The sequence below is a fragment of the Bos indicus genome, chromosome 1, assembly GCF_029378745.1.
Source record: "Bos indicus isolate NIAB-ARS_2022 breed Sahiwal x Tharparkar chromosome 1, NIAB-ARS_B.indTharparkar_mat_pri_1.0, whole genome shotgun sequence".
In the NCBI taxonomy this organism is placed as follows: domain Eukaryota; kingdom Metazoa; phylum Chordata; class Mammalia; order Artiodactyla; family Bovidae; genus Bos; species Bos indicus.
Window position 1 is genome coordinate 100,245,536 of NC_091760.1, and position 25,204 is coordinate 100,270,739.

The following is a 25,204-nucleotide window of genomic DNA, read 5'->3' on the forward strand; positions in this document are numbered from 1 at the left end:
CCTGGACAATCCCATGGGCAGCGAAGCCTGGCGGGTTGCAGTCTGTGGGGTCGCAGAGTCGGACGTGACTAAACACGCATGGTCCTCTCATACTCCTATTACTAGATCATCAAGAACAGGAAAACTGCCAATCGATCTAGATTTCTAGCTGTGAATATTGGCAGAGCTTCAAGTCCTGGCCACCCCACTCTCAAACATTCTAGACCAGTCAAAACATAAGCAAACCAATGGTTTGGGCATGAGCTGGACCTTGAGAGTAGCAGATGTTTGCTCAACTCCTGTTTGCCTACTTTAGACCCAGGAAGAAGCACCGAGCATTTTAGCCAGTTACTTATATCTCCAGAATCCCATGTAATTATTGATTCATATTGTTTCCTGTCATGTGTTCTAATTAAAATTTTTTAAGCTATCCTTGAGGTGGAAGAAAAGTCTGATTGCAGATTTTTTGGTAAGTTTTTACTCTAAGTTTTTTGGTGGGAGAAGCAGTTAGTGAGGTGTTTTCTAAGTATCAGGTTGTATCATCATAATATGAGTTTAATTTTTAACCTCATGTATTAAAATAATACTGTTCTCCCTGTGTCTTGTGAGAAATCAACTAAAGATTGTTTTTTTTCTTTTTTCTTTGCTCAGTTACTTACAATGCATCTTTAGATGCTATTATTTCCAGTACAACCAGCAATACAAATACCGTGGTGCTGGCCTGGAGAGAGAAATCTAAAAAGCATCTTAAAATGACATCCTTCAACATTGCCCAGGGCATTCATGGTTTTGATTACCACTCTCAGCTCAATTTAATTGGTATGTAAAATAAATCACGATAACTATGAGAGACTCCTGAATAGTTTGCTATGCATATTTGCATGCATGGGGCCTCTTCACCTTGTTGCTTTTATTGCCGGAGAGACCAGCTTGAGTAGCTCACATTTTATTACCTGAGAATGTCTGATAATGATGCATTAAGATGTGCAGCATATATGAACTACATTGGGGTGAAAATATGAGAAAGTGCTCCAATGCTTTAATGAGCCTTTTGCTCAGCATTGGTGGGGAATGTAAAATGACATAGAGAAAGAAGACTATTTGTGCAGTATCTGCCTTCTGCCATCTTCTTAGCATAACCAAATGCTCAACCCAAACAATGGAGAAAGAAATGGCAACCCCCTCCAGTATTCTTGCCTGGAGAATCCCATGGACAGAGGAGCCTGGCAGGCCACACTGTATGGGGTTACAAGCAGTTGGACATGGCCGAGTGACTATCACTCACTCACTCTACCCAAATACATCATTTTCTTTGTTCATGTACACACACACACACACATACACTCACTAGAGAAATGTAAAATGTAGAACATTTTCTAATCACCTTTCAGAATATAACTTCTGATGCTTTTTGAAAATTTTCAAACTTGCCCTTTAGCATACTAAGGGAATTTTCTTTAAGTAAATTTTTATTGGAGTACATTTGCTTTACAATATTGTGTTAGTTTCTGCTGTATAGCAAAATGAATTATCTATAACATATAGATATATCCCCTCTTCTTTGGATTTCCTTCCCATTTAGGTCACCACAGAGCATTGAGTCAAGTTCTCTCTGCTATGCAGTAGGTTCTCAGCTATCTATCTTACACAAACTAGTGTATATATGTCATTCCCAACCTCCCAGTTCATTCCACACTCCCCTTCCCCACTTGCTGTCCATACATTTGTTCTCTATATCTGTGTCTCTATTTGTACTTTGCAAATGGGTTCATCCATACCATTTTTCTAGAGTCCACATATGTGTTAATATACACAATATATATTTTTTCTTTTTGACTTACTCTACTCTGTATGATAGCCTCTAGGTCCATCCACATCTCTGCAAAAGGCACAATTTCATTCCTTTTATGGCTGAGAAATATTCCACTGTATATATGTGCCACATCTTTATCCACTTCTCTGTTGAAGGACATTTAGAGGAGAGCTCTTTTTTTATATGTAAATTTTAGCTGAGGAAATAAGCAATAAAGATTTTCAGGTGTTGTCTATTTAAATAAATTTTAGGCATTTTGAAAGCTGATAATTTGATTTATATGATATTAGTTCAAATATGAAAAGTGAGGTGTTATTCTAAACATTGATAGGGTAGTTACAGAGAATGAATACACATGGCCTACAGAATGGGTCTTATTGACCCTCTTTCAAAAGCTGTCATTTATATAAAGAGTATTGATATCAGCTAAGGGGCTGAATCTCTAAAATTCCCAACAATCATAGCTGCCATTCATGATAAAAGAGACTGACTTTGAAGTCAGAGATAGGCGAACAGCAAACTTTCAAGGAGGATTGTAGATTTATTAGAGAAAGCTGGACGAGTTAGTGAATTGGGCTTAAAAGGACTCAAATATCAACCAGTGCCTTGGTTCATTATTATTTCAGCCCCTTTGTATTGATCTCTAACATATACCTGGCCCACTGCTGGAATTACATGTTACTGTATGCAGTAATACTCAGGGTAAAATTTATCATTTACTAATTTCATACTATGGAGTAAAGACTTGAAACAAAAGTACATTCAGTTCCTCTTATTTCTGTAACCCTGGGCTATTAATCCAAATAGGGGTCTGACATTTATGGCAACTCCATAAATGCGAATAGATTCAGCTCTTCAGTTAGCCCTAAAAATGGGAACAGCAGAGAGGGCTCCGCTGAATTTCCTCAGAACTGAAGAAGCACAGGCACCGTGCTCCCAGTTTCTGATGCACGCCCTGAATATAATTAATTTGTATTTTTTTAAAAGCCTTATTCTTTCAATAGAGCAGGTCAAACATATATTTCTGCTGCTCATTTGCTTACAAATTCTTGATTATTTACATGACAGTGAAAAATAATTGATTTCCTTATAATTTTTCATTAATTTGGAAACTTTAAATATTGTTTTAGTTCTCTCTTACTCCTGGGATAACTTTAATGTGATCTGCATTCCTAGGCTGTGCAGGCTGGAGAGGGAAACACTGGGACCGGGAGGAAGAACTTTCTGTCCTCCTGCTTGGGCTGCTGGCACCTTTTAAAGAAACTGTTGTCCTTTTACCCCGTGCAGACCCATCTTCCCTACACCTTCCATTTCAACTACTTCCAGTGTTAGAACTCATGCCCTATTAGCCTGGACTGTTGCACAATGATAGAATTTTCCTTCCTTCAAAACAAAGGTGTGTTAATGCTGAGAAGGCTTTTATCAGCCTATGGTGATATAGTATGTGATATACTCATTTCAAAAAGAAAGTGTTGTGGGGTATTCCTATTACTAAAAACATTTTTTTTCTTTCTAATTCTGATTAGCAACTGCTGGCATTGACAATAAAGTTTGCCTTTGGAACCCCTATGTTGTCTCTAAGCCGGTTGGTGTCCTTTGGGGTCACTCAGCCAGTGTGATAGCTGTCCAGTTCTTTGCTGCAAGAAAACAACTTTTCAGCTTCTCCAGAGATAAAGTAAGTAACAGTGTACATTCAGTTTATTTAGTTCTGCCTCCCCACTTCCTACCCAAATCTATCTTTGGTTTGAAATTCCTCTTAGAGATGGTATAGATTTTTAAAATATAGTGACTTACTACTATGGTTTGGAAATCTATATTTAAAAAAAAGATATTGATGATAATTTAGGATCGTCCTGGGCAACTGGATGAGTTATTTCATTAAAAAATTTTTTCAAACCATGTGCTCATAAATTAAATCCTTATTAATGAGTTTTCGATGGGTTGTTTTAAAAGTTTCCAAAGTATTCATTAACCCAATAAAAAAAAAACAGAAATGGGAATGATAAATGTTACTTTGATAAGATATGGATGAATAGGATCACAGATGTAGGAAATGGACTTGTGGACACAGTGGGGGTCGGAAAGGATGGGAAGAATGGAGAGTGGCATTGACGTACATGCACTACCATGTGTGAAATAGATAGCTAGTTGGTGCTCCTGGTAAAGAACCCACCTGCCAATGCAGGGTCAGGAAGATCCCACTGAGGAGGGTACTGCAACCCACTCCAGTATTCTTGCCTGGAGAATCCCATAGAGAGAGGAGCCTGGCAGGCTGCAGTCTATAGTGTCGCACAGAGTTGGACACGACTGAAGAGACAACATGCGTGCAGTGGGAAGCTGGTGTAAAACACATATGTCCTCTGTGATGACCTAGAAGGGTGGAATGGAAGGGTGGGAGGGAGACTCAAGAGGGAAAGGACATGTGTATATATGTATATAGCTGATTCACATTCTTGTACAGCAGAAACTAACACAACACTGCAAAGCAATTACATTCAAATTAAAAAATATGGAATAGACACAATCAACCAGCGTTGCTTTGCTATTGAAGAGTCTCATAAGTTAAAAATCAAAGTTAATCTGCAGGATATTACATTAAGAAATTTCAGTTAAATATGTCTGTCCATTCTATTTGATGACATTGATACATATTCTATATAGGGTGGAAAAAACATTGTACCAGAATCAGATAGTCCGGGTTATACCTTGACCACATTATTTACTACTCATATCTCCCAGGTAAATTTCTTATCTCTAATAATCTAGTCATTTGTTCCCCTGTAAAGCTTCTGTTTTACATAATGCCTGACATAGATCCAGTAAACACGTGATAGATTTCAAGAAACCTGATTGTGAGAACACGGATAGGCTATACACTTATTGGGGACAGCCCTTGAGAGTTTTTCAGTGACTCGGACTTTTAACTTTATTCGGAAGTGATACACGTATTTGTGAAAATTAAATAGAATATAATAGAAATTCACCTCAACTCCTTAGCCTCACCTTATGAATAAAGGGAAACAATGGAAACAGTGAGAGATTTTATTTTGGGGGGCTCCAAAATCACTGCAGATGGTGAAAGCTGCCATGAAATTAAAAGGTGCTTGCTCCTTGGAAGAAAAGATATGACCAATCTAGACAGCATATTAAAAAGCAGAGACATTACTTTGACAACAAAGGTCCGTCTAGTCAAAGCCATGGTTTTTCCAGTAGTCATGTATGGATGTAAGAGTTGAACTATAAAGAAAGCTGAGGGCGTTTTTGAACCGTGGTGTTAGAGAAGATGCTTGAGAGTCCCTTGGACTGCAAGGAGATCCAACCAGTCTGTCATTAAGGAAATCAGTCTTGACTATTCATTGGAAGGGCTGATGCTGAAGCTGAAGCTCCAATATTTTGGACACCTGATGCGAGAAGCTGACTCATTTGAAAAGACCCTGATGCTGGGAAAGATTGAAGGCAAGAGGAGAAGGGAATGACATAAGATGACATGGTTGGGTGGCATCACCGACTCAATGGACATGAGTTTGAGCAAGATCTGGGTGTTGATGATGGACAGGGAGGCCTGGCATGCTGCAGCCCATGGGGTCACAAAGAGTTGGACATGACTGAGTGACTGAACTGAACTGATACATAAGTCCTGTCAAACTTGCTTATTTTAGTATATTATGTATCAGACTGTAAATCTCCTTCACCACTGAACTACCAATTCCAGTTGATTCTGCCATCAAATATATTCATCAACTTCACCTCTCTCTCAGCTGCCACAGCTCTAATCCAAAATCTCATCTTCTTTTGAATTATCTCACCCAAACCATGGCAAATTTTTCCTAACATGTCTTTCTTCTTGCAGATGGGTCTCATTTCAATCTGGCCTCCATCCTGCTAATTCAGTGGTTTGTAAGAAAAATTCTTCAACAGCTTCTCTTACCCTCATTCTAAATGTCAGCACTAAAATTCTTAAGCTTTTCTATAAAACTCATCCCCAGACCAGGCCCAGCTCACTTCCTGCTTTTCTCTTCTGTTCATTCGGTGTTGCAGCCATATCACGCTTTGTTCCCACCATGCTGCATCATGATTCTGCTGCATGCCTGCTCTCTGTCTTCAGGTCCCTCTCCTCCATGCTCGACTGGCAAAAGCCTATTTATCCGTGAAGTTTCAGACTTTTTTGGAGTCTTTCATGGAGACCTAGGTGTTTGTTTCTCTGCACTCCCACACACCTGTGTCCCTTCTTAGAGCATGTGTCTTGTTGTACTGAAGTTGTTAGTTTGCTGTCTTAAGCTGGGTCGTATCTTTTCAGCTTGTGTGTTGGCATCAGTCATAGTGCTTTGCACCTCGCAGCATTTGTTCAGTGGTTATTTGTTGACAGTTTAAAGTGAAGACATATTACTGTGAATATCAAGTCACAAAGAAACTCAGAATGAAAACTCTTCTGATGCCTTAGTCTTATTTAGTTGTTCTATTTCCTAACGTCTTTTAGCTCTAACTCCTATTATTGAATTTCACACAATCTGACAAGTATACTTGAAGATTGTATATGTATATTGTGTCTTTCACTAGATTTTGAGTGCTTAAAGGCAAAGATTATTTGCTGAATTCATTTCTTTGAATTTTTTTTGTTGATGTGTATTGTGGTTGTTTATTTAGTCGCTAAGTCGTGTCTGACTCTGTGACCCTGTATACTATAGCCTGCCAGTCTCCTCTGTCCATGGGATTTCCCAGGCAACAATACTGGAGGGGGTTGCCATTTTCTTCTCCAGGGCATCTTCCTGACCCAGGGATCGAATCTGTCTCCTGCATTTGCAGGCGGATTCTTTACCACTGAGCCATGAGGGAAGCCCACCATACACATAGTAGGTCCTTAATAAATCTTAGTTAAGGAAGTAAATCTTTATCAGAGCTAAGTATGAAGGAAATAACAGATATTTTATCATTACAGAATTCCCTGAAAGGTGGTATACCTTTAGAAGCAAGTGGAAAAAAATGTTCTTAAGAGTCAGAATTAATTGCATATAGCTATCATCAATGTTAAGACTGCCTGGTCTCTTTAAAGGCAATTTTATCATTCTATTTTTGCTTTGACTTTTAAAACATTATGGTGTAATAAAGCTTGTCATGCTGTCTTTCACATTAGTCTAAATCCATTTCACTTCGATAAATGCATAATAATCTTAGCCTGTATGTCTTCACAATAAACAACAGGTTTTCAGCTACCAGGTTAATCTTTGGCTTTATTGTCATAAAATTCTTCTGTATATTTTATAGGACTAGGGTTAATTTAGGGAATGGGGAAAATGAAAGAAAGCATTCTTTTTTCAAAAAGTCTTTGATTGAACCATATTTATGCCTATGAATTGCTAATAGAGGATTTTCAAATCAAAGCAATTTAGATCTAAATAACTTCCTCCAATAATGACCTGAGACTTCAACTGTTTTTTTTTGAAAACTGCAGTACTGTGCTTTCCAATGATGATTAAACAATAAATTTATCTGTAGAATTTAATATTATACTAAGCAATAGTCCAATTGCATTTTGTTTCTGAGCCCTAAATTGTCTCATAAAATGGTAATCACTGATTGATAGCACGGCCCTGCTGGGAACCAATAACTTGGTCATTTAAAGGAGGAATCACCATGGGAAGTAAAAGGATTTTCAAAGCCTCTGGGAAATACCTCTGCTGGGGGTTGACATTCCAACCAGGAAATCTGATTAGGCTTTTCTATTGCTCCTAACTCCTCTCTTAGGCTGCTCATCCTGAATTGGCCACCAGAATCAGATCAGTTTGTAACTTAATATTTTGTTTGAGGTTTTGATTTTTTCCAGAGTGTAGTTTCTATACTGTGGTCCCACGGTTGGGAAGGAAAATACAAAGGCTCTTGTGCTGGTGACTAGTTCTTACCTGTCTGTCTTCCTTTCTGTCCTGCATACCATTTCTCCTCAAATTTCCTCCATCCATCTAGAGACAAAGCCGGTTTCATTTTGTTTAAATTGTACAAGTAAACAGATTAATGATCTTTTGTAGAAATTGCAAACGAGGAAGCAAGTTGGAAAGAAGTAAATATTCCTTTTCTTCACCCTCTTAAAATCAATTCCTCTTCCAAGAAATAGCTATTATTAACACTTGATCTGTATAGTCTCACATTTTTATCATATACTTACATATTATAGTATTGATATATTACATTTTAATATGTGGTGGTGTCATAATTTGTTATTTATGTCCCTTCTTATGTGTGTATACAAATTCAAAGTACTATTTATTATTACTTTTATATAAATGGCATCACATGATATATATTTTTCTGCCGCTTCCTTTTCCCTAAACAATATCTCCTGCAGATCTTTCATTATGAGTGTACATATACCTGATTTTTTTTCCTGCTGCATAATAATTCATAGAATGGATGGTCAACCTTAATTATTCAATCGCATGTTGATTATAAGAGATATCGTGTCTATGACACCTACACACACATGCACATACACATCTTTAAGACCACATAAGTTGATTTCTTTGTGATATGTTCCTAGAGATGAATTTCTAGAAATGATGCTATTGGGCCAACAGGGATTCAATTCTTAAAGAATGATTTAGATCCAGAATTTGTGTCAATTGGTATATTCATCAGAGGTGTGTAAAGGTGTAAAGGTATTTGTTTCCCTGCACTCTTGGTAATGATGTGTGTGTGTGTGTGTTGTGTGCTCAGTCATGTCTGACTCGTTGAGACTCCATGGACTGTAGCCCTCCAGGCTTCTTTTTCCAAGGAATTTTTCAGGCAAGAACACCGGAGTGGATAGCCATTTCCTACTCCAAGGGATCCTCCTGAGCCAGGGATCGAACACTCACCTCTTGTATCTCCAGCATTGGCAAGTGGATTCTTTACCACTCCGCCACGTGAGAAGATCCTTTGGTAATGACAGATACCATTAATGTGCTTATTCTTTTGTGAATCTAATGGACAAAAAATTAGAATGAATTTCTTCAATTATTTACTGACCATTTCTATTTCTATTTTTTATGGTGCATTATCTGATCATGTTCTTTATTTTTTTTCATGATTTTAAAAAACTTTATTTATTTTTAGTCGGAGGATAATTGCTTTAAAATGTTGGATTGGTTTCTGTCTTACATCAACATGAATCAGCCGTAGGTATACATATGTCCCCTGTCTCTTGAACCTACCACCTCCCACCCCATCCCACCCCTTTAGGTTGTCATTGAACACCAACTTGAGCTTCCTGTGTCACATAGCAAATTCCCACTGGCTATTTGTTTTACACATGGTAAGGTATGTATTTCAGTGCTGCTCTCTTAATTCATCCTATCCCCTCCTTCTCCCACTGTATCCACAAGTCTGTTCTCTATGTCTGTGTCTCTTTTGCTGCCCTTTAAATTCTTTTATCTTATTAACTGAACTCAGGACTATACTATCAGCAGTTGTAGTTTGGAAAATAAATTGATTATCCCTTATTATATATGATGCAAGTATTTCGCCTCTGTCAAGCATACTGCTTTTAACTTTGTTCATGTGAGTTTTAAAAAATTATTGTATTTATTTATGTATTGCTGTGCTGGATCTTCATTGCTACCTGCAGGCTTTCTCAGTTTTCAGTGTGAGGGCCTCTTACTGCAATGGCTTCTCTTGTTACAGAGCACAGGCAGGCTCTAGAGTGCTCAGGCTTCAATAGTTGTGGCACATGGGCTCAGTAGTTGTGGGGTAAGAGCTTAGCTGTTCTTCCACATGTGGGATCTTCCCAGGCCGGGGATTGAACCAGTGTCCCCTGCATTGCAAGGTGGATTCTTAACCACAGGATCACCAGGAAAGACCTGTTTATGTGATTTTTATCATTCAAAAGTTTTGTTTTTGCAAAACTGAGTCTAAGAAATGATTTTCTTTATGGCTCTGGATTTTGTATCTAGCTTAAGAATGTGTTCCACACATCATATTTATAGAGGTGTTCTCCTTTGGTTTCAGCTAATACTTTTTATATTGTTGATTTTTTTTTGCATTTAATTTTGCAGTTTATTTTTATGTAAATTTTTTGTTCTACAAATGGGTATCCAGGAGGTTTTTGAATAATTGTTTTGAATAATTTGTTCCCTGGTGGCTCAGATAGTAAAGAGTCTGCCTGCAGTGTGGGAGACCCCAGTTCGATCCTTGGGTCCAGAAAATCCCCTGGAGAAGGACATGGCAACCCATTCCAGTATTCTTGCCTGGAAAATCCCATGGATGGAGGAGCCTGGCAAGCTACAGTCCATGAGGTCGAAAAGAGTCCGACATGACTGAGTGACTTTACTTTCACTCACTGGTTTCAAATTCCATTGTTATTATTTGAATTTCCATGTATACATGAATTTGTTCTTGGATGCTTTATTCTTTCCATTAGTCTGTCTTTTCTTGCATGCATATATCACCGTTTTAACCAGCATAGTTTTTTTATATGTTGTGATACCTGGCAGAGAAATTCCTACTTCTGTTTTTTTATTTTAATTTTAACAACCCCCTGGCATTCCAATCCCAAAGAAAGGCAATGCCAAAGAATGCTCAAACTACTGCACAACTGCACTCATCTCACATGCTAGTAAAGCAATGCTCAAAATTCTCCAAGCCAGGCTTCAACAATACATGAACCATGAACTTCCAGATGTTCAAGCTGGTTTTAGAAAAGGCAGAGGAACCAAAGATCAAATTGCCAACATCCTCTGGATCATCAAAACAGCAAGCATTCCAGAAAAATATCTATTTCTGCTTTATTGACTATGCCAAAGCCTTTGACTGTGTGGATCACAATAAACTGTGGAAAACTCTTCAAGAGATGGGAATACCAGACCGCCTGACCTGCCTCTTGAGAAACCTGTATGCAGGTCAGGAAGCAACAGTTAGAACTGGACATGGAACGACAGACTGGTTCCAAATAGGAAAAGGAGTACGTCAAGGCTGTATATTGTCACTGTGCTTATTTAACTTATCTGCATCATGGGAACATCATGAGTACATCATGGGAAACGCTGGACTGGAAGAAGCACAAGCTGGAATCACGATTGCTGGGAGAAATATCAATCACCTCAGATATGCAGATGACACCACCCTTATTGCAGAAAGTTAAGAAGAACTAAAGAGCCTCTTGATGAAAGTGAAAGATGGGAGTGAAAAAGTTGGCCTAAAGCTCAGCATTCAGAAAAACTAAGATCATGGCATCTGGTCCCATTACTTCATGGCAAATAGATGGGGAAACAGTGGAAAGAGGGGCTGACTTTATGTTTTTGGGCTCCAAAATCACTACAGATGGTGATTTCAGCCATGTAATTAAAATATGCTTACTCCTTGGAAGGAAAGTTATGATCAACCTAGATAGCATATTGAAAAGCAGAGACATTACTTTGTCAACAAAGGTCTGTCTAGTCCAGGCTATGGTTTTTCCAGTAGTTATGTACAGATATGAGAGTTGGGCTATAAAGAAAGCTGAGTGCTGAAGAATTGATGCTTTTGAACTGTGGTGTTGGAGAAGACTCTTGAGAGTCCCTTGGACTGCAAGGAGATCCAACTAGTCCATCCTAAAGGAGATCAGTCCTGGGGGTTCATTGGAAGGACTGATGTTGAAACTGAAACTCCAATACTTTGGCTACCTCTTGCGACAGGCTGATTCATTTGAAAAGACCCTGATGCTGGCAGGGGGAGAAGGGGACTACAGGATGAGATGGTTGGATGGTATCACTGACCCAATGTAAATGAGTTTGGGTAAACTCTGGGAGTTGGTGATGGACAGGGAGGCCTGGAGTGCTGTGGTTCATGGGGTCGCAAAGAGTTGGACACAACTGAGCGACTGAACTGAACTGAACTGGCATTTTATCTTTCTAAGTAAATGTTAGGATCAGTATTCATGTTCCATGAAAAACTACATTAATTTTTGAACTGGATTTCCCTTGATTTTGAACATGACATCGTTAAAATACTGAGAATACATATTCTGTATTTTACTTATTGATTCTTTTAATGGTCTTTCCAGAAAAATTGTACACTAAGTTTCCATTCCTTGTTGAGGTTTTTCCTCCACATTTCAGAAGGCATTTTGTCATATTCTTGACTTTTATGGGGGTGTTTATAATGGGATGTGCCCACTTTCTATATAACCTATGCATTTAGTTTTTAAATGTAACAATTTTTTTTCTAAACATTTTTTAACTGCCTGTTAATTGTATATACTCTTTTGTTGTTTGCTCATTTGGGGGATTTTGACTTTTAGGTCTTTAATTTCATTTTAATTACTGCATTTTCTTATCAGATAATTTTAATACCTGGAGTCATTGGAGAACCAAATTTGATATTTGCTATTCTGGTGATTCTCCCACATGGTGACATGTTTCCTTTTTATGTCTGGTTATCCTTTATTGTTACCTCATTTTTGGTTGTTGCTAAACTATAGACATTCTGAAGAATGAAATTGAAAATGCTTTCCTCCAGAGAAGATTTGTGTTTGTTTCTGCAATATGGAAGTAAAGAAAGCTATTGTCCTGAGGCTACTGCATTTCCTTTTTCTTTGTCCCTTTAATTGAGCAATCTTGCTTCAGTGCCTCGGTTGTCCTGCTGGTCCAAGGCTTAGGCTCCTGGTTATAGTCTCTTCATGTATGCATACTGTTCACTGTCTCCATATTAAGTTTGCTTCTTATACCTCTTTCTTTTTTTGGACCTGTGGAGATTGTTTTCAATCCCTGAAGATCCAGCAAGGCGACAGAAATTATGTTTTAGTCATAGCTATTTTTCTTTGAAGCAGTAAAGCCCCCTACAAAAACCTAGTCTGCAGTGATACTTGAACCAGAGTTCCCTTATTTTAGTTGGTTTTCATTTACTTTCTTCAAAAAAGGTTGTTAGTATAACTATTGAGCTTAAAAAAAGAAAGAAGTTTAAAGTGTTTATGTTTACTTTGTGAAATAAAAAAGAGAGAGTAATCTTTAAAACACCAAGTTTGAAAATTTCTGTTTAAAGCCTGGGAAAAAAAACCTGGTTATGTTTTTCAGTGTTATGTGAGTAATGATAATAGCCAAAAAATCAATTTAACTGAAGTTTTAAAATCCCCAAGTGAATTTTGTTCTGGAAAAAAAAAAAAAAAACAGCCTTTGAAACAAAATGTTGATGTTAGTTAAATTTATTGCCGAACTTGAACTGGGAAATTAGTGAGATTTTTTTCAAAACAATTCATAGTGTTAAGAAGCATTTTGACTTTTTCAAGGTCAGTGATAGAATACCAAACAGACACACAATAGAAATCTGTGTCTTAGAGCTGTATGTCTTCTCTCATTTTTATTGAAAAGGATGAAAATAAAAAAAAAAAGATGATAATGGCTATGGTAACAATTTAAGGGTGAATAGCACAACAGATTTTAATTTCCAACTAATATCTTAAATTAGATCTCATCCTGGGGGGAAAAAATGGCAAAAATATTTCTTAAAAGAAGATCTGTTATATGAGTTAAAGATAAAAACACTAACTGAGGTGTTCAGTAGAATACTATTGCTAGCATATATCATGTCAAACAAAATTGCCTCTAAACATTCACTGATTATGCCTTTGTGGATTATCCCAAGGCTGAAATTCTAAATAAATAGACTTGTTAATACATAAAGGTATATTCAGAAGAGCCAATGCCCTCAGTTCCTGTTATCCTATTATCTGCAAGTAGGCTATCCATTTTTGTGGATTATCCTGGAGAGCTGAGCTGCTGCACTGCTGTCTTCAAAATCCCCTAGTGCTATATTCTCTCTCTGTCTCTCTTTCTTATTGTCATTTTATATCTATGCCCTGCAGGATGGCAGGACTTAGTAGCAAATGTTTGATGCAGTCAAACAAGTCTCATTTAGATACAGTTGTCTGTCTTCTACTTTTTTCTCATTTTTCTATCATTATTAGGAAACTTAACAGCTTTTCCCCCAACCGCTTTGAATAAAATTTGAACATGTTGCTAATATGTAAATAATACTGGTTTGGTTTTTAAAAGTGCACTGAAAACAGATTCTATATCCATCCATACATCTATTTGTGCATCCAACCTTCCCACTTAATAAGTTACCCACTTAATAAATCTAATATTTATAGGATAAAAAAAGTTTTATTTATTTATTTATTATAGTTGTATTAGGCTTCCCCAATGGCTTGGCAATAAAGAATCCACCTGCAAAGCCCAAGCCACAGGAGATGCGGATTCCATCCCTAGGTCAGGAAGATGCACTGGAGGAGAGCATGGAAATCCATTCCTGTATTCTTGCCTGGGAAATCCCATGGACAGAGGAGCCTGGTGGGCTTGGGTCCATGGGGTTGCAAACATTATAGTTTTGTTATGCCTGTGTGAAATGATTCTGCCCATCTCTAGCAGGGACAAGAAAGAAATTCCTCAGTAAAATTAGACTACATTTCTTTAACCCAATTTTCACAATACCCTTTCTTGAAACTGCTTCCATTTTGTTATTTTGGAACCTATAGATAATGGATCGAGCAATTTCAGTACATTCCAAAAAAAAATGGTAGAATTTCAAAGCTGGCAGGAGCCCATTCTGTATAAAGATGAGGAAATGGAAAGGTAATATAATACACCTAAACGGACAGACCTGAGTAGTATTAAAATGAGGATCAGCGTGTCTGGAGTCTCCATCTTTGATTTCTAGTGCTAGTTATGATTTGTACTGGATTTGCTTTCATAATCCTGCATTATCAAGTGGTAGCAAGATAAAGATTAAGTAGAAAGATGTCTTCATCATTATGTGAAAAGCTAAATTCTGTCTTGATATATAATCACAAGCTTGGATATTTATTCCTCCTAATACTATAAAAATGGAGATGAAATAAAGAGCCGTGCATAAATCATTTCAAGGACTAGACTTAGTAAGTCTGTGTTTGGACAAGCATCACAAGTTCTCAGGTATCGTGATGAAAATAGAAGGTACAGTTTAGATGAGAATTTATGGAAAATATAAATTAAAAAATAATCATTTATCCAATGATAATTTTTAAGTCTGGATGTTTGTCCAGTTCTTTATTTTACCTACTAAGAATAAAGGAAACATCTCTAAGATATTTGGAATGGAAAATGATATTAAATATACTCCTTTCTGAAATGTGGCATAACCCTCTTCCAGAAGTCAACATGAACATATAAAAGAGGAAAATGAAGAATTCTCAATAATAAATAGTTATTTAAGTGATATTTTACAAAGAAAATAGAATTAATGTGAGATATTTTTCATGATTAAAGAGATATAGGCTGATTAGGGGAGCACAGTTATCTGGCTTTTAAAGCCAAGTCACATGATATTACTTATTTAACTTATATGCAGAGTACATCATGAGACACGCTGGGCTGCAGGAAGCACAAGCTGGAATCAAGATTGCCAGGAGAAATATCAATAACCACAGATATGCAGATGACACCACCCTTATGGCAGATAGTGAAGAGGAACTAAAAAGCCTCTTGATGAAGGTGAAAGAGGAGAGTGAAAAAGTTGGCTTAAAGCTTAACATTCAGAAAACAAAGATCATGGCATCTGGTCCCATCACTTCATGGCAAACAGATGGGAAAACAGTGGAAATAGTGTCAGACTTTATTTTTTGGGGCTCCAAAATCACTGCAGATGGTGACTGCAGCCATGAAATTAAAAGACGCTTACTCCTTGGAAGGAAAGTTATGACCAACCTAGACAGCATATTAAAAAGCAGAGACATTACTTTGTCAACAAAGGTCTGTCTAGTCCAGGCTATGGTTTTTCCAGTAGTTATGTACAGATATGAGAGTTGGACTATAAAGAAAGCTGAGTGCTGAAGAATTGATGCTTTTGAACTGTGGTGTTGGAGAAGACTCTTGAGAGTCCCTTGGACTGCAAGGAGATCCAATCAGTCCATCCTAAAGGAGATCAGTCTTGGGGGTTCATTGGAAGGACTGATGTTGAAGCTGAAACTTCAATACTTAGGCCACCTCATGCAAAAAGCCAACTCATTTGAAAAGACCCTATTGCTGGGAAAGATTGAGGGCAGGAGGAGGAGCGGACGACAGAGGATGAGATGGTTGAATGCCACCACCGACTCGATGGACATGGGTTTGGGTGGACTCCGGAAGTTGGTGATGGACAGGGAGGCCTGGTGTGCTTCGATTCATGGGGTCCCAAAGAGTCGGACACAACTGAGCGACTGAACTGATCTGAACTGAAAGCCAAGGCAAATGATATTACTGATTAAGCTGAGAGAAAGAGACCTTAAAAGCAAGTTGAAAAGCTAAAGTATAATACAGTGGAAATACTTGGGAAATTAAAGAAACCTCATGCTTGAGCCCCATCCTCAGAGAGTCTGATTTAATTGGTTTTGGAAAAGGGCCCAAACATGAGCATTTTCTCAAACACCATTGGTATTTTTAGTGTCAAGATTAATAATCACTATCATAGATTATGTAAGTATAGGAAAAAATGAAAATCATATGGGAAGTCACATGCCATGACATTATTTCTGGGAGAACTGAAACACTGTTGCAATGGAGTATTACTCTGCCATTAAAAAGAATACATTTGAATCAGTTCTAATGAGGTGGATGAAACTGGAGCCTATTATACAGAGTGAAATAATCCAGAAAGAAAAACACCAATACAGTATAATAACGCATATATATGGAATTTAGAAAGATGGTAATGATAACCCTGTATGTGAGACAGCAAAAGAGACACAGATATATAGAACAGTCTTTTGGACTCTGTGGGAGAGGGCAAGGGTGGGATGATTTGGGAGAATGGCATTGAAACATGTATACTATCATGTGTGAAATGAATCACCAGTCCAGGTTTGATGCATGATACAGGATGTTAGAGGCTGGTGCACTGGGATGACCCAGCGGGATGGGATGGGGAGGGAGGTGGGACAGGGGCTCAGGATGGGGAACACATGTACACCCATGGCGGATTCATGTCAAGGTATTGCAAAACCAATACAATATTGTAAAGTAATTAGCCTCCAATTAAAATAAATTAATTAAAAAAAAAGAAACACTGTGTTGTACATTGATGACACTATATAAATGTTGTTGGCTTTGATTCTTAGCAGAAAGAAAAATTAGATAGTTAAAGATGGAAGGGAACTTAGTAGGATCACTAATTATGAGAATTAAGGGTTCTTCAAGGGAAGGAGGGAAAGAAGAAAAGTAAAAATTAATTTTAAGAAAAATTAATAAAGATACACACTATGATTTTTAAAAAGCACCTCTAGTTTTGATTGCTGATAGCAGGAACTCACCTGTCATAGAGTAGAGGTTCACTCATCTATTTTTAATTTTTCATTTAATTAAATGTGACTAAATGTCAACAAAATATTAAAGTCAATATAAATGATTTGAACAACATGTGGAAAATGATTCTGGGGAAATTATAATCCATTAATATTGTTGGGTTATCTTGCCCCATATTGTTTTTCTAAAATGAAGTTAATTCTCCTGAAATAAAGTTAATTTCAGCTTTTTTAGGAACAAATTCATACCAAACAAGACAGAATTTTGAACAATGGGGATATAACTATTTTAAGTTATATGAGAGTTTGAGAGTGATATAGATGTGTTTAATCTTGTGACTCTAACATTCAAAATAATAACTTATCAATCCTATTATATTTAGAACACTTTGAAATATATTTGAAAGTCTTAGTTCTTACAGGATTTATAGTTTTGAAGATAAACATTTGCCTCAGAGTTGCCAGAATGTTTTAAATAAAAATTATAAGGTTTAAGATTTAGAATGAGTTGTTTAATAAAAATATTCTTGTCAAGAAAACCCAGTGTACTTTTATAAACATATAGTCTTGGGGTTAGAAGGGTTGGTAATGCTTTTTATCTGGGAGGGTTTGACTATGTCAGTTTAAGTTTGTTACAAGCGTTAGTACATGGATACATTACCCAATACATCAGTTCAGTTCAGTTCAGTCACTCAGTCATGTACGACTCTTTGCTACCCCTTGAATCACAGCACACCAGGCCTTCCTATCCATCACCAACTCCCGGAGTTTGCCCAAACTCATGTCCATTGAGTCAATGATGTCATCTAACCATCTCATCCTCTGTCATCCCCTTATCCTCCTGCCTTCAATCTTTCCCAGCATCAGGATCTTTTCAAATGAGTCAGCTCTTCACATCAGGTGGCCAAAATATTGGGGTTTCAGCTTCAACATCACTCCTTCCATTGAACACCCAGGACTGATTTCCTTTAGGATGGACTGGTTGGATCTCCTTGCAGTCCAAGGGACTCTCAAGAGTCTTCTCCAACACCACGATTTAAAAGCATCAATTTTTCGGCACTCAGCTTTCTTTATAGTCCAACTCTCACATCCATACATGACTACTGGAAGAACCATAGCCTTGACTAGATGGACTTTTGTTGACAAAGTAATGTCTCTGCTTTTGAATATGCTATCTAGGTTGGTCATATATTTTCTTCCAAGGAGTAAGAGTCTTTTAATTTCATGGCAGCTGTCACCTTCTGCAGTGATTTTGGAGCCCAGAAAAATAAAGTCTGACACTGTTTCCACTGTGTCCCTATCTATTTGCCATGAAGTAATGGGACAGGATGCCATGATCCGGTTTACCCCAAGCATACTCATTTCTGCAAGATTTTTGAAAAATCCTCATAACATTTTCTTGTGAATTAGATGAGATCTGCAATTGGGTAAATAACCATGTAGAAGTTGAGGCAAGCTTTGTTTATGGAAGTGTTATATTTTTCGACTTATCCTAGCTAATATTTGTCATCAGTGAGCTGGATAAAAACATAGTTATTAGATGAACCACAGCCTTCAGAAAATTAAGAAAATATCTATTTACTATTTACAGTATTCCATGGGATGTGTGGACAAATCAGGGAGGAGTTATCAATATAATATAATTAGGATTCAAAACTGTATTCTTATACTTTGAACCTAGAAAAATCCTAACTTTAGCTTACAACATCAGATTTTTGAAGGTAGAATATTAGATGTTTGCCTTGTTTATTCATGGGAATAAGATTTAGAGTTTTACTCAGTCAGGACCTCAAGGTAAGGGCGATGCATATTGGAATGGCTTATTCAGCTAATGTAAAAATAGAGTTTTTAAAGAAGTCACAGTGTCTGTAACAGTGGTTAGAACACACTTGAAATATTGGCTCAGTTCTGGGGACTCTAAGGTGTTCATGCTATATATTGGTGAGTAGAGATATACTGTCTTCTATTGATGGTACATTAAACATTGTGTAAATATATTATTTTAAAGTGTACAACACTAGGACTTCCCTGGTGACTCAGTGGTAAAGAATCCACCTGCCAGTGCAGGAGCCACAGGAGACAAGGGTTTGATCCCTGGGTGGGGAAGCTCCCCTGGAAGAGGGAATGGCAACCCACTCCAGTAGTCTTGCCTGGAGACTGGAGGAGCCTGGCAGGCTACAGTCCATGGGGTCACAAAGAATCAGACACAACTGAAGCAACTTAACACACACACAATGTTTAGGACCAAAAAATACAATGTTTAGATTGGGGCAAGGGGATGAGAAAGGGAGAATAGGAGTGTAAGTAAGTATTTCTTTCAGAAGAGAGTGTTATTCGATGTACAATTAATATATGCTATATTCACACAGGCACACATGCATGCACACCCACACAAACAGCTGTTATTTGGTGTTATGGAGAAAACCATAACTCAGAAACAGTCAAAGAAGGTTGTCTCTGAGATGGGGGGTGGGGGGGATGGGGACTTGGGATTGAGAGGGATGAATTGATTAAAAAAAAAAAAACATTTTAATGCTATTGGATTTTACACAATGGACATATCTTATTACATTTTTTAGAAAAAGTTATCAAGGCCTGGATGACCAACCTCCCTGGAGAGAAAGTGAAAAAAAAAAAAAGACGAAGTGAGAGAATCAAGAGTGGGATCTACAAATGATGCTATGATTTAGAAGGAACTGGGGGTCATCTACCCTGGACAAGAGCTGTATGAAGAGACTTATGTAGATGTAGGGAAAGAGAGTAGAAATGTAAGAGATGTAGGGAAAAGAGAAGTAGGGGAAGAGAAGGAAGGCTTTGGCTTATCATAGTGCTATAGGAATTCCTATCCCATGGGATCCCAGGATCTGCATGGGAGACTCGTGTATCTATGTATCCAAAGAAATTCTATGGAATATTGTGCTCATATATGAATATGTGCATTTAAGAGGAGGGGATGCACCATCGTTTTCAACTGATTTTTTTCCCCCAAAGGAGTATAAGATTTAAAATAGGTTAAAACTACAGGGTCACTTGCCTTATGGAGTAATAAACACTTGTGTAAAGAGGCCATCTTTTATAGATAATTTAGAAATAATTCTCACACTGGATAAAGCACACTGGTTTATTTGAAAGAAACTTTTTCTGCTCTAAGGTTCTAATATTTATATAATAAAAAGGAATAAAACACATTTATAATAAAACATTTATTGGGCACTTGCTACATATAGCTCATCATGCCAAATGCTTGACATGGGCTCTCATTCAATCTTTATAGGGTCAGATTACATAGGTACCAGGCTTCCCTGATAGCACAGTTGGTAGAGAATTGCCTGCAATGCAGGAGACTCTGGGTCGATTCCTGGGTCAGGAAGATCCACTGGAGAAGGGATAGGCTACCCACTCCAGTATTCTTGGGCTTCCCTCAGCTGGCTAGGGGGTGGCTCAGCTGGTAAAGAATCTGACTGTAATGTGGGAGACCTGGGTTTGATCCCTGGATTGGGAAGATCCCTGGAGAAGGGAATGGCTACCCACTCCAGTATTCTGGCCTGTAGAATTCCAAGGACTGTATAGTCCATGGGGTTGCAAAGAATCGGACATGACTGAGTGACATTCCCTTTCACTTTTCAGGTAGGTATCACATCAAAAACTCAGAGAGACAAAGAAACTTACTAGAGTTCACTCTGCAGTAAGGGACAGAGCTAAGATGACAGCCGAAGAAGTCTGGCCCTAGAACTGGCCTGAAGCCCCCTTTGGAAGGGTTTTTCCCTCTCATTCTGACTCGCCCTCACTGAAAGAATTAGTCGCTCAGTCATGTCTGACTCTTTCCAACTGTATGGACTGTAGCTCGCCGGCTGCTCTGTCCATGGAATTCTCCAGGCAAGAATACTGGAGTAGGTAGCCATTCTCCAGGGGATCTTCCCCACCCAGGTGTTGAACCAGGGTTTCCTGCATTGCAGCCAAATTCTTTACCCTCTGAGCAACCAGGAAAGCCTGATTCTCCCTCACTGCACTGTGTTAATTCTACTCCATGACTGACAGTGGCAACACTGGCATCTGCAGAGCTCCTCTTCCCATTTCCTTCAGTGCTTGTCCACGTGTGTGGCATTTTGGTGCCTTAATTGTCTGTGTTATCTGAACTTGATTTCCTTTAATGGACTTCCCTGGTGACTCAGACAGTAAAGAATTTTGTTTCACAAAAAATACATATATTATCTACCTAGCTAGCTATTATCTATTCTTCTATCTATATAGAGAAAGAGATTGTTTTCATTTTCTTTTGCTACTTTGACAGATAACAACAAACTCAATGGTTTGCAACAGCATACCTTTTATGTTTTGTAGGTTAGAATTGTAGCCTGGTTCTCAATGGAGTAAAATCAAGGTACTCACAGGGCTGTCTTCTTTTCTGGAGGCACTGGAGGAGAATTTGTTTCCTTGCCTTTCCCAACTCCCTTGGTTCATAGCCCCTTTTGTCCATCCTCCAAGCCAGGAACACTGGTGGTAGTTTTAATTGCCGAGTCGTGTCCAACTCTTGTGACCCCATGGACTGTAGCCTGCCAAGGCTCTTCTACCCATGGGATTCTCCAGGCAAGAATACTGCAGTGATTTGCCACTTCCTTCTCTGGGGGATCTTCCCAACCAAGGAATCAAATCCCAGTCATCTGCATTGCAGGCGGATTCTATACTGACTGAGCTACCAGGGAAGCCCTAGGCAGAGTTTATCTTACATTCTGGAACTTTAATCTCCCTGTGGTTATATTGTTGTTTAGTCACTTCAGTTCAGTTCAGTTCAGTCACTCAGTTGTGTCTGACTCTTTGTGACCCTGTGGGCTGCAGCATGACAGGCCTCCTTGTCCATCACCAACTCCCAGAGTTGACTCAAACTCATGTCCATTGAGTTGGTGATGCCATCCAACCATTTCATCCTCTGTCGTCCCCTTCTCCTCCTGCCCTCAATCTTTCCCAGAATCAGGGTCTTTTCAAATGAGTCAGTTCTTCACATCAGGTAGCCAAAGTATTTGAGTTTCAGCTTCAACATCAGTCCTTTCAATGAATATTCAGGACTGATTTCCTTTAAGGGGGACTGGTTGGATCTCCTTGCAGTCCAAGGGACTCTCAAGAGTCTTCTCCAACACCACAGTTCAAAAGCATCAATTCTTCGGTGCTCAGCCTTCTTCACAGTCCAACTCTCACATCTATACATGACTACTGGAAAAACCATAGCCTTGACTAGATGGACCTTTGTTGGCAAAGTAATGTCTCTGCTTTTTAATATGCTGTCTAGGTTGGTCATAACTTTTCTTCCAAGGAGTAAACATCTTTTTATTTCATGGTTGCAATCACCATCTGCAGTGATTTTGGAGCCCACCAAAATAAAGTCTGACACTGTTTCCTCATCTATTTGTCATGAAGTGATGGGATCAGATGCCATGATCTCAGTTTTATGAATGTTGAGCCTTAAGCCAACTTTTTCACTCTCTTCTTTCACTTTAATCAAAAGGCTCTTTAGTTCTTCTTCACTTTCTGAAATAAGGGCAGTCTGTCTGCCCTTCTCCATCAGAGGGCAGACAGACTAAAAACCACAATCACAGAAAATTAACAATCTAATCACATGGACCACAGCCTTGTCTAACTCAGTGAAACTAAGCCATGCCGTGTAGGGCCACACAAGATGGATGGGTCATGGTGGAGAGTTCTGACAAAATGTGGTCCACTGGAGAAGGGAATGGCAAACCACTTCAGTATTCCTGCCTTGAGAACCCCATGGACAGTATGAAAAGGCAAAAAGATAGGACACTGAAAGATGAACTCCCCAGGTTGGTATGTGCCCAATATGCTACTGGAGATCAGTATAGAAATAACTCCAGAAAGAATGAAGAGACGGAGCCAAAGCAAAAACACCACCCAGTTGTGAATTTGATTGGTGATGGAAGCAAGGTCCAATGCTGTAAAGAGTAATATTGCAAAGGAAACTGGAATGTTAGGTCCATGAATCAAGGCAAGTTGGAAGTGATCAATCAGGAGATGGGAGGAGTGAATGTCGACATTTTAGGAATCAGTCAACTAAAATGGACTGGAAAGGGTGAATTTAACTCAGATGACCATTATATCTACTACTCTGGGCAAGAATCCCTTAGAAGAAGTGGAGTAGGCATCATGGTCAACAAAAGAGTCCAAAATGCAGTACTTGGATGCAGTCTCAAAAATTACAGAGTAATCTCTGTTCATTTCCAAGGCAAACCATTCAATATCATGGTAATCCAAGTCTATGCCCTGACCAGAAATGCTGAAGAAGCCGAAGTTGAACAGTGCTATGAAGACCTACAAGACCGTCTAGAATTAACAACAAAAAAAAGATGTTCTTTTCATTATAGGGGACTGGAATGCAAAAGTAGGAGTCAAGAAACACCTGGAGTAACAGGCAAATTTGGCCTTGGGATACGGAATGAAGCAGGGCAAAGGCTAATAGAGCTCTGCCAAGAGAATGCACTGGTCATGATAAGCACCTTCTTCCAACAACACAAGAGAAGACTCTACACATGGACATCACCAGATGGTCAGCACTGAAATCAGATTGATTATATTCTTCATAGCCTAAGATTAAGAAGCTCTATACAGTCAGCAAAAACAAGACCAGGAGCTGACTGTGGTTCAGATCGTGAACTCCTTATTGCCAAATTCAGACTTAAATTGAAAAAAGTAGGGAAAATCACTAGACCATTCAGGTATAATCCCTGATTATACAGTGGAAATGAGAAATAGATTTAAGGGACTAGATCTGATAGAATGCCTGATGAACTATGGACGGAGTTTCATGACATTGTATAGGAGACAGGGAGCAAGACCATCTCCAAGAAAAAGAAATGCAAAAAAGGAAAATGGCTGTCTGAGGAGGCCTTAGGAATAGCTGTGAAAAGAAGAGAAGCGAAAAGCAAAGGAGACAAGGAAAGATATACTCATTTGAATGCAGAGTTCCAAAGAATAGCAAGGAGAGATAAGAGAGCCTTCCTCAGTGATCAGTGCAAAGAAATAGAAGGAAAAAATAGAATGGGAAAGACTAGAGGTCTCTTCAAGAAAATTAAAGATACCAAGGGAACATTTCATGCAAAGATGGGCTCAACAAAGGACAGAATTGGTATGGACCTAACAGAAACAGAAGATATGAAGAAGAGGTGGCAAGAATACACAGAAGAACTGTACAAAAAAGATCTTTATGACCCAGATAATCATGATGGTGTGATCACTCACCTAGAGCCAGACATCCTGGAATGTGAACTGAAGTGGGCCTTAGGAAGCATCACTATGAACAAAGCTAGTGGAGGTGATGGAATTCCAGTTGAGTTATTTCAAATCCTCAAAGATGATGCTGTGAAAGTGCTACACTCAATATGCCAGCAAATTTGGAAAACTCAGCGGTGGCCCAGGACTGGAAAAGGTCAGTTTTCATTCCAATCCCTAAGAAAGGCAATGCCAAAGAATGCTCAAGCTACCACACAATTGCACTAATCTTATACACTAGTAAAGTAATGCTCAAAATTCTCCAAGACAGGCTTCAACAATACGTGAACCATGAACTTCCAGATGTTCAAGCTGGTTTTAGAAAAGGTAGAAGAACCAGAGATCAAATTGCCAACATCTGCTGAATCATGGAAAAAGCAATAAAGTTCCAGAAAAACATCTATTTCTGCTTTATTGACTATGCCAAAGCCTTTGACTGTGTGGATCCCAATAAACTGTGGAAAATTCTGAAAGAGATGGGAATACAAGACCACCTGACCTGCCTCCTGAGAAAACTGTATGCAGGTCAGGAAGCAACAGTTAGAAATGGACATGGAACAACAGACTGGTTCCAAATAGGAAAAGGCTGTATATTGTCACCCTGCTTATTTAACTTCTATGCAGAGTACATTATGAGACACGCTGGACTGGAGGAAGCACAAGCTAGAATCAAGGTTTCTGGGAGAACTAGCAATAACCTCAGATATTCTGATTACACCACCCTTATGGCCGAAAGTGAAGAACTAAAGATCCTCTTGATGAAAGTGAAAGAGGAGAGTGAAAAATTTCAGTCACTAAGTCATGTCTATTCTTTTGTGACCCCATGGACTATATGTCGGGCTCTTCTGTCCATGCAATTTCCCAGGCTAGAATACTGGAGT

The 25,204-nt window shown here is 38.5% G+C and overlaps 1 protein-coding gene across 3 annotated transcripts in view; it reads left to right on the top strand.

Moving 5' to 3' along the window:
- The window catches only part of WDR49 (WD repeat domain 49), a 169,572-nt gene that overhangs the window by 56,953 nt on the left and 87,415 nt on the right, over positions 1-25,204 (top strand). For all 3 annotated transcript variants that reach the window (XM_070792210.1, XM_070792208.1, XM_070792211.1), the window contains 2 exons: positions 631-798; positions 3,319-3,467. In XM_070792210.1, coding sequence (XP_070648311.1) covers positions 631-798; positions 3,319-3,467 — 317 coding nt within the window. The remainder of the gene's footprint in view (positions 1-630; positions 799-3,318; positions 3,468-25,204) is intronic.